The 10,315-nt window shown below is 38.0% G+C and overlaps 1 protein-coding gene across 1 annotated transcript; it reads right to left on the minus strand.

Annotated features, from left to right (window-relative positions):
- Positions 1 to 7,644: 7,644 nt before the first annotated feature.
- On the minus strand, positions 7,645 to 9,150 carry LOC103956189. Its single transcript, XM_048567970.1, has 4 exons — positions 9,100 to 9,150; positions 8,756 to 8,967; positions 8,543 to 8,605; positions 7,645 to 7,790 (listed from the first exon to the last, which is right to left on the minus strand). The coding sequence occupies exons 1-4, from the start codon at positions 9,148 to 9,150 to the stop codon at positions 7,736 to 7,738; spliced, it is 381 nt and encodes a 126-aa protein (XP_048423927.1). The 3' UTR covers positions 7,645 to 7,735.
- Positions 9,151 to 10,315: the final 1,165 nt, after the last annotated feature.

The raw sequence follows: 10,315 nt of genomic DNA on the forward strand, positions 1-10,315 counted from the left end.
TTGCTTGAGATTTTCCACCTCTGCCATCAATGATTCAACCTGACGGGATCGAGCCAGTAGGCGTTGGCCCATGTTGGACACAGAGCCCGCGCACTGAACACTGAGAGCTAGGGACTCTTGAACGGCCAACTCATCGGACCGTCCTGAAAGCAGCTGACTATCTTTAGGAGTGAGGAGGTTCCGAGCTACTATCGTAGCTGTTGTTGCATCCGTCATCACAGAGTCTTCACCTGTAAGAAGGCTATTAGAAGATAAGAAAGACGGGCACCATACCTTACCCTGACGCGGCGCGACCGGATCATTGCTAAGACTCAAATCTAAGCAGATGTTAGATGGGTTAGATGGGTTAGCCATTTTTCAAAAAGTTAAAAGAGAAGGGTTGGATAGAGTAAAATTTCAAAGGATCGGAGACGATATTTACGAATGGACAATCTTCAAAGTATGCATGTTAGAGGTGATCAATCACCTCTATAAAGGGAGAGGCGACACAATCACCGATTCAGAATTGAAGACACACCACTCTTCAAAGCCGGATTTTTCCTGCGTAGAGTTCGCCAACTCTTCAGACACAATCTCGGCTTTCCAGATAAAGCGTTCAATTTTGTCAAAAGATCTCTGACAAAGTTGAAGACGCGTGGAGGTCTCTCGGCTTTTCAGATAAAGCGTTCAACTTTGTCAAAAGATCTCTGACAAAGTTGAAGACGCGTGGAGGTTGCCGACAAGCGTGGGTGATAAAGCCGCAATCTCGGCTTTTCAGATAATGCGTGCAACTTTGTCAAAAGATCTCTGACAAAGTTGAAGACGCGTGGAGGTCATTGCCGCATCCGCACTACCACTTGCTATTGGGAAATCCCTATTTATGTCGACCTTCATCTTTTATGGCAAGGCAGACCTGCAAAAAAAAAAAAAATGCCCAACTCTTCCTCACCTCCGAGGGTACACTCCCAGCAAAGCATCTCAAAATGCTCAGTTTTCTTCCTCTTCGGGAATACCCTTGCAAACAAATGACACCAAGGCAAAAGTATCTCATATCATCAAGGGCGAAAGCAAAGGTATCTCATATCATGCTTTTTCCATGTCTTTTCCTTTGCCCTTGTTCTCACCTGCCAAGACAAGGACAGAGAAAGCAATATGTCGGAACCTCCACTCAAACTTGCGCTGCCACCAAGAAGTGATGGTCCATTCAAATGCAAGGTTTGCATTCCACTCCTGTATCAGAGGACAAATACTACAAGAGAAGATGCTAAACCTGCATAAGGAAATACCACTTCTGCAAAGGGAGCAAGTAACGCAAGTGAAAATGATACATCAAAGCATGTGGAGACAAGCACAACAAATATATGTGCTGATTCATTCGCTACTTCTTCAAAAGCAAAGGTATCTCATATCATGCTTTCTCCATGTCCTTTCCTTTGTCCTTGTTATTACTTGCATGGCAAAGTGAAAAGAGCAATCAGCCGGCACTTGGAGTCAGTCTTCCAATCTACCCTCTTCAATACGAATTGGAAAGATTGAACAAAGAAACAGGTCATCACCTCCACCTCGTGCTTGCCTGCCATGTGTCAGAATCCTGAAACCACTCATGGTCTTATTTCCAGTTCAAGATCAAGCCTCGATGGCCCTTGAAGAAATCACAAGTCCGATTCAAAATCAAGTGTTCACCACCCTTGAATCAAATTCAACTCCAGATAAAAGGAGTAAGTTCAGACCTTCGGAGGAGACCAAAAGAATCCTCCAGCCCAGCTCAAGATCAAGCCTCGATGGCCCTTAAAGAAATTTCCAGCCCAATTCAAGATCAAGCATCGACGGCCCTTGGGTTGACATCTACATTAAGGGACTTCAAAACGCATCTTCTACACGTGACAAGCACATGTCTACGACGCGCCTTGAAGTGGGGGCATTTGTAGACATCAAAATTTCGGTGAAATGAATGTTGACCAATAATTAAAATTTCAACGCTCACATGTCACATAAATTTTACATGTAGCGTGTGACTCAACGAAAAATCGAAATAAATTAGAAAAGTCATCAAATAGGACACGTGTCAATACCTGGCAGAAATGATTTATTTCATCTGATTATTTAAATCCAAAAATCAAGTTTTGGAATTCTATAAATAGAAGCCAAGACATTCATTTTGGGAGGGGAAAAGGAAGAAAAGAAGGGAAGGAAGGAAGAGGAATTTACATTACACCAAAACCTTCAAGCCTTGAAACTCTAAAGCTCTCAAGCAAATCCCGAAGGATCAAGAAAGCACTCTTCGTTCTTCGTCAAATCCTCCTTCAAGATCAAGCCCCAACGACCCTTGAAGAACTTCCACCAACTCAAGATCAAGCTCCGACAGCCCTTGAGGAAAGTGTTCATCGTTCATCATCCGTTCATCCTAAGATCAAGCCCCAACGGCCCTTTGGATCAACAACCTCAATAAATCCACACATCCAATCGTTCTTCAAGATTAAGCCCAAAAGCCCTTGAAGATCCGCTCATCCATCAACCTTCAAGATCAAGCCCCAACGGTCCTTGAAGAACTTCCACCAACTCAAGATCAAGCCCCGACGGCCCCTTGAAGAAAGTGTTCATCATTCATCATCCGTTCATCCTAAGATCAAGCCCCGACGGCCCTTTGGATCAACAACCTCAACAAACTCATACACCCATTCTTCAAGATCAAGCCCAACGCCCCTTGAAGATCCATTCATCAACTGTTCATCCTTAGATCAAGCCCCGACGACCCTTTGGATCAACAACTCATCCACAAATCTACACCCTACGAAGATAGAATCAGAGGATCAAATTACAAAGAGATTGTAACCCCAAAATCATTAATACAAAAATATATTTTGTACACGTATTCTTGTTTCTTGTTTCAGGAATTTTTCGTGTTTACACATTTAATGAACATATTAAAAAGATTTATGTAATTCTTAGTATATGTAATTCTTAGTATGTTTATGTTTATATTTATGTAATTTTTTTATGTTTATGTTTATGTAATTCTTAGTATGTTTATGTTTATGTTTATGTAATTTTTTTATGTTTATGTTTATGTAATTCTTAGTATATGTAATTTTTTTATGTTTATATTTATGTAATTCTTAGTATATGTATTATATGAAGAAAACAGAGTCACACTTCGTGTGGGTTTTAATCTATGTAAAGGACTTTTAATTAGAACCATGGACTTTTAATTATTTTATACAAGGACTTTTATTAGAACGATGGACTTTTAATTATTTTATACAAGGACTTTTAATTAGAACGATGAACTTTTAATTATTTTATACAATGACTTTTAATTAGAATGATGGTCATGGTCATGGACTTTTAACAACATAAATAACTTACCAAATTAATTTGAATAAATATTCAAGAAATTGGAAACAACATAAATAATACAAACAATAAATAATAAATTACAACCCAAAGTGATTGGAAAATTATGCGCTCCGATTACAAAAAGTACTCTATTCATCATCACTTAACCAATTTGTGGTGCTAGGATGATCTTCTCTTGCGGTGCTAGAACCACCTTGGCTTGCTATTGTTTCTCTTGCACGCCTCCTTCGCACCACGTTCGCTTTCTCTGACTTCCAAAAAAATTTAGAATTTGGAGACTTCCCTTCTAAAGACATGTTCATAATCTCACGATCTTGTTGAGCCCGTCTTTCTTCTCTAACATGTTCCCTTTCTTGCCTAAGTAGCTCTCTTTCTCTCTCATTAGCATAAAATTCTCTCTCAACAGATGCTGCTTTTGATGCCTCTCTAGCCTTATCAGCCTCATCTTTCGCCAGTTCCCTCACCAAAGTCAATTCACCTTGGCGAGTAAGTTCTTCCATGAACTTTGCATAATCGTTCTTGGAAGCACTCCCTTTTCTCTTTGAAGCCTTCTTATCTTGAGGCCTAATTGGAAAACGGGTTGAACCCGACGCTTGTTCAGGGAGGGGCGTTTCAGGCACTTCTTTTGCATCATCTTCATGAACATGATCGGGTGTAGAGTGTAGAGGGGTGCTGTTCATGTGCACTTCTGGACCGACTGGCACAACTCTAAATTTAGGACAATCTTTGACAATATTCCAACATTCCCACCGGTTGAATGATTTATTTTTGCTTTTGGTTTTGGCAGCGTACCAAGCTTGTGCTTGAAGTTCCTACACAATAAAAATAAGTAACAAATAAATAATACAAATAAATAATTATAATGAAAATAAGTAACAAATAAATAATACAAACAACATAATTATAATGTAAGTCGGTAACAGATAAATAATACAAACCATAAATAATAAATTATGTAGGTAACAAATAAATAATACAAATAATAAATAATAAATAACAAATAAATAATACAAACAATAAATAATAAATTTTGTACGTAACAAATAAATAATACAAACAATAAATAATAAATTATGTAGGTAACAAATAAATAATACAAACAAATAATTATAATATAAATTTGGGTATCAAATAAATAATATATTGTTACCTGATCCGAGTAATTTTCCCCACTTCGAATATTACTACTAGTTTATGCCAAGGCGTCTCTCCACGTACTAAACGATTGGCTAAGTAATTTCCAACGACTGGACATCGATTCTTTGTTTCTTTTCCCACCAATTTTCTCAAGAAAATTGGTATGAATAAGACTCCACATTTCTCGCAACTGCATCTCATTACCCATAAGCGAACTATGAGTAACTTCAACCCAGCTAGTACACAACGCAACATCTTCAATAAGCGACCAATTCGTACCTGCACCAGTGGTCATTTTGTTGAAAAAAAGGATTCAAACTTTGAGACAAAGAAAGGAATGTGATTGAAAGTAGTTGAGAAAATATGAAATTGTTGTGTAAGGTAGATGATAATGAGAATGTATTTATAGAAAAGTAAAAACAATTTTTTTTATAATTTTTTTCAGATTTTTCAGATTTTTTTTTGAATTTTTTTGAATTTTTTACAATTTTTTTTTAAATTTTTATTCAATTAATTAATCTCTGCCATTGGATATAAAAAAATTTGAATTCCAACACTCCAGATTGTGCCACGTGTCACAACGGTAACTTTTCAGATTTTTAAAACTATTTTTTCTTTTATTTTTTTATTTATAAAGCATTTTAATATCCACGGTTGATCTCAGATCGAACGGTGGATATTAAATCTGACCTTTTTTTTTTTTTACCGTTGAGATCGAACGGTCTAAATAAAGTGACCGTTGAGATCTAACGCACCGTGGGAAGCCACGTGGCTTCCCAACGGTAACTGACAGAATTTTTTTTTCTGATTTTTGTGTCGGCGACGCGCTCCCACGCGCGGGTGGGGTGCACGCGCCTGACACAAAAAAATTTAAATATTGCGCTGACGCCACCCTGGCGTCAGCCTTACGTCACTCCCACCTCGGGCTCTCGGGCTGGCAATCCCCCACGGGCCCGGAGCTCGGGCCTCCCCCTTCCATCGAGCTGGGCTACGCTGGACCTCATCCCCTGGCCCTTGGTTTCGCCCCTGTCCCCCGAGCAAAACCCAACGCTGGGGCTGCTTTCAGGGAAAGAAATTTGGAGGGCATTTTAGTCCTCTCATTGTTCATGAATAGTGAATGCTGGTTTGGGTTATAGTATAGGACTAGCAAGACTGCCCGCACGATGCTGCGGTACTACGTTTTGCTCCTATACAACCTTATTTACAATAAGGAACAATGAGCAACGTTGAATTTAATTCCATTATCAATATCCTTAACTTGTAGGATCTAAATTGAAAAATATATATATATATATATTTAAAATTTCTATCATGGAGAAAAATATTAATATTGGGAAAAGGCAAAGAGAGGAATTTTGAAAAGAAAACTGAGAGTATGGATCACATTGAATGGAAATCACAAACAGCAACCACATCACAAATGAAGAATAACAATTGAAAAGGAAAATAATAATTGAACCCACAATCATCTATACCAAATGACAGCATTTTAATCCTTCAAATTGCTCCTGAAAAGAAAAAGTAAATTAAATGCGGGGATCTATACGTTAAGACAAAGGAAGGAAAAATTAGAGTAAAGCTGGAACTCCAAAAGCATATATCACTACAAAAGTACCAATTTTTCACATTAATCAGAAATTATGCAATATTATTTCATATTTTCCAAGAATTTGAAACCATAAAATTGTCATATTTAGACGTTCTTTACTCGAAATTTATTGAAGGAGCACTTGTCAAATGTTCGACAAAATTTGGGAATTCAAACAAAATCCACAGTGCAGTGATCACAATTGTCGAGACCAACATTGAAAAATGTAGATAATTCACTCATAAGGCATATCATAAAAACCCATTGAGATTGAGATGACACTAAATTGAAAACATTCTAATTAAAATAGCGTCGGTCACAAATCGCACAATCAAAATAACAACATAGATTACTTTAAACTTGCAGAGACTCCAAAGGAATACCGAACTCATCGGCTACATAATTAAAAAAAAAAGATCCATCAGGACAAAAAAATTCTCACATGAAATTTAATCAACAGATGAAATTCTTAAGTTACTCAATTAGACCAAGCAAGAAGAACCAATCGTTAATTGAGAATTCACCAAATAAAACAATGCAAGAATTGACCAAATAAACGATGAAAAATTGATTGCAACAATTGGAACAAAGTAACAAACAGAGGGTAGGATTTGCAACCCCACTGCAACAGATCTATCATTTATGCAAAGGAAATTCGATTACGAATTAAAAAAAAAAAGTGTGAGAGAGAGAAAGAGAGACGAACCTTCTTGCGGAGGCCAGAGGTTCCAGAATTGAGAAACAGATAGAGAGTTCTGTACTTGAGTTCTCCACTATGCTTAAGTCAGTGGAGAACTCCAGCTACATTGTTAATTCCAGGATACCTACAAAGTTAGCATCTTAATTAAAATTTAATTAATATTTTATGCATTAATAAAAGCAAAGTCCTTGCATATAAATCAAACCCATCAAATTAAATGTACAATTAAATCCAAACTTGAAAATTCAAACTTTATATCAAAATGAGTTTTTTTTTTTTTTTTTTTTTTTTGAGCTCACCAGTCTGACAATTTTTGTGTGACATCGCACATCGTCCAGGGGAGTGATCCTTATATGTATATTCCCATCCCCACCTCACACAAGGCCTTTTGGGAGCTCACTGACTTCAGGTTCCATGGGAACTCCGAAGTTAAGCGAGAAGGGGGCTAGAGCAATCCCATGATGGGTGACCCACTGGGAAGTTGCTCGTGAGTTCCCAAAAACAAAACCGTGAGGGAATGGTAAGCCCAAAGTGGACAATATCGTGCTACGGTGGTGGAGCGGGGCCGGGAAGTGGTCCCGCCCGGGCCGGGATGTGACAATTGGTATCAGAGCCTAACCCTGGGCGTGGTGTGCGGACGAGGACGTCGGGCCCCTAAGGGGGGTGGATTGTGACATCCCACATTGTCCAAAGGAGTGATCCTTATATGTATATTCTCATCCTCACCTAACACGAGGCCTTTTGGGAGCTCACTGGCTTCGGGTTCCATGAGAACTCCGAAGTTAAGCGAGTAGCGCACGAGAGCATTCCCAAGATGGGTGACCCATCGGGAAGTTCTCGTGTGAGTTCCCAGAAACAAAACCGTGAGGGCGTAGTCGGGGCCCAAAGCGGACAATATCGTGCTACGGTAGTGGAGCAGGCCCGGGAAGTGGTCCCCCCCGGGGCGAGATGTGACATTTTGGGTGCTTGGAACCTCAAAAGTGGAAGCTAAATGCATCCCCTTGTACTTCTTTTTGTCTCCTCATCTTCCTATTTGTAAAGTCCATAAAGCTAAAATCAGAATTGCTTCAAATAATTTGCCAGATTTTAAAATTCAAAGGGACACGTTTTCAAACTAACATACCAAGATATCAGTAGTGGACACAAATGATTAAAATTAGTAATAAAAGAACTGAAATCAAAGCAAGAAAAATAAAAATTGAAGATTGATAGGACTTACAAACAGTAGCTTGTTTGGAGACTTAAATTGAGGAAAAGTAAACAGAGAGTGAGCCATAATGGAGTAAAAGAAAATTAAAATCTTTATTTCTGCTCTGAGATGGTATGAAGTTATGTCTACCAATTTTATGATAAATGGGTGAAATCGTAGTGATGAAATTTTAATGTTTAGGTTTCAATTTGTTGGTAGAAGCGGACGAAGCAATGGAGAATATTTATTCTTGTTATTGGCTGCAACAAAGATGAGAAAAGTTAAAATCTCAATCCTCTAGCGAATAAGAGTTAAATATATCAATGACTTGGTGAATGAAATGTAATACTTGTAACTCATAGCTTTTAGCACTAAATCTTCAACAAATAAGAGTTACTAGATCAATGACTTGTTCATTAGAATGAAATATTTTTATAAACGCTTAAAACCAAAATGCTATCAAACTAATTCCAAGTTCAAGAAGACAGTGGAAAAGGTAATTATCAAAATGAGAAGAGTTAAACTAAATTAGGCATTGTTCTCAACACTATTAGCACACCTATGACTGGTAGGAAAAAGCAGTAGAGCTAACCTGAAGACAAAAAGTTTATCCTCAGTGACAGACACCTTCCCCTCTGGATTCACTTCCGTAAACCTACAAATCACCAACAAAAACCCCAAACCCAATTCCTCAGACACTCCAAAAAAAAACACACCAAAATCCATTAAAAGTAGAAAAATCACATATTTCCATCTATTCCTGCATGTATTTTCGGGATCAAAAATTCAAAACAAAGTAAAATACCACTGGGTTTGTCGCTGAGATTGATTAAGTGCAATTTGTAGGGCACTTTCTTCTCCTCCAAGGTCAGAATAACCCTTTGGCTGAAAGGGCCTGTCAGAAGCAAAAGATGGAAAATTATACCAAAGTAGCAAAATTTGATCAAACCCCAGAAAGGAAATCGAGGGAAATAGAGAGAATTGTGAACGTACAGTTGCCGAGAAGATGAGGGGCGCCTAAGGCAGCCTTGACAGCGACCTCAAGAGCCATCTGAGAGCAGAGGAGAGCGAGAGAGTGAGAGAGAGTAGAAGATGAAACTGAAAGGTAATGGGGATTAATGGTTATGGAGAGAGAGTAGAAGATGAAACCAAACCTCTCAATATCTTCTTCTCATCCCGATCTCCGCCCTTGGATCTCATCAACAACCCAATATCCACAAAGTCACAAAAAAAAACAAAAAAAAAAAAAAATTCAAATGAAAATCCATTTCTAAATCCAAAATCACAAAAAGGAAATTTCAACATAAAACCCATTCCTAAATCCAAAATCACAAAACCCCATAGATTCACCAATTAACAACCCAAACATGCACAAAAAAGGTCCCAAATCACCAAAACAAAACCAAAAAAAAATAAAAAAATAAAAAATTCAGCTGCAAAGGGAACAAAGGAAAAAAAAAAATAATACATTTATATACCTTTAGCACAGAGAGTTCCAAGAATCAGAATCGAAAATCCAAAAATCTGAAAGGGACCATTTCCCGAATCTGGAAAACAAAACGCATCAGACACGCACAACAACGATCCAACGAAAAACAAAAGATTGAAACCATATAAGCTCATAAACATGCAAAACTCACCTGGAAACGCCGGATTAGATCGGTCGCAACCAAGTCCGAAGCGAACCCAAGATGGGCACAAAATTTCTGAAATAAAAAAGCAAAGCCCTGAGATATTAACAAAAGAATCAAAAAAATAAAAAATGGAAAATTGAATCCCCGTGCAGTAATATACATGTAAAACTTACTTGGAAAACCCGGATCCAACGAACCAAAAACCCAAAAAATTATTGGAATCGAACCAAAAAGGCAGAGAATTTAACAACTGTGACCATTAATCAAAGAACAACTAAGCAAAATGGTCGACGTTTTGAACAACGAAGCAACATAATGAAGAAAACAGAAGCGAAGGTGGAGAAAAAAGACGGCGAGAAACAAAGCAACTGGAGATATGCTAGAGAGAATAGGCGAAAGCAAAAGAAAGATCCATAATAACCAAAGCCAAAACATACACGGATGATGGACGCGTGGAATCAAAAGGGCAAAACAGCCATTTCACTGTACAGAAGCCGAGAGAAACCCAGCTGAAACAATTATTTGGAGGGCATTTCTGCCCTTTTACTATTGCTGAACAGTGCCAGATTCAACTGGCTTTTAGTGTATATAATAATGTCTGTTTTTAATATGTAGCTATTGAGAAAAGAGAGAAACTAGTTTGAAACCGTGAATCGAACTGAAGAATCAACATTATTACACTCTCCAACATTGCATGAAATTCGCATTTGATACGATTTTCGGGCACGATC

The sequence above is a fragment of a genome, unplaced genomic scaffold (assembly GCF_019419815.1).
Source record: "Pyrus x bretschneideri cultivar Hongxiangsu unplaced genomic scaffold, Pyrus_bretschneideri_v1 Contig47, whole genome shotgun sequence".
In the NCBI taxonomy this organism is placed as follows: Eukaryota; Viridiplantae; Streptophyta; class Magnoliopsida; order Rosales; family Rosaceae; genus Pyrus; species Pyrus x bretschneideri.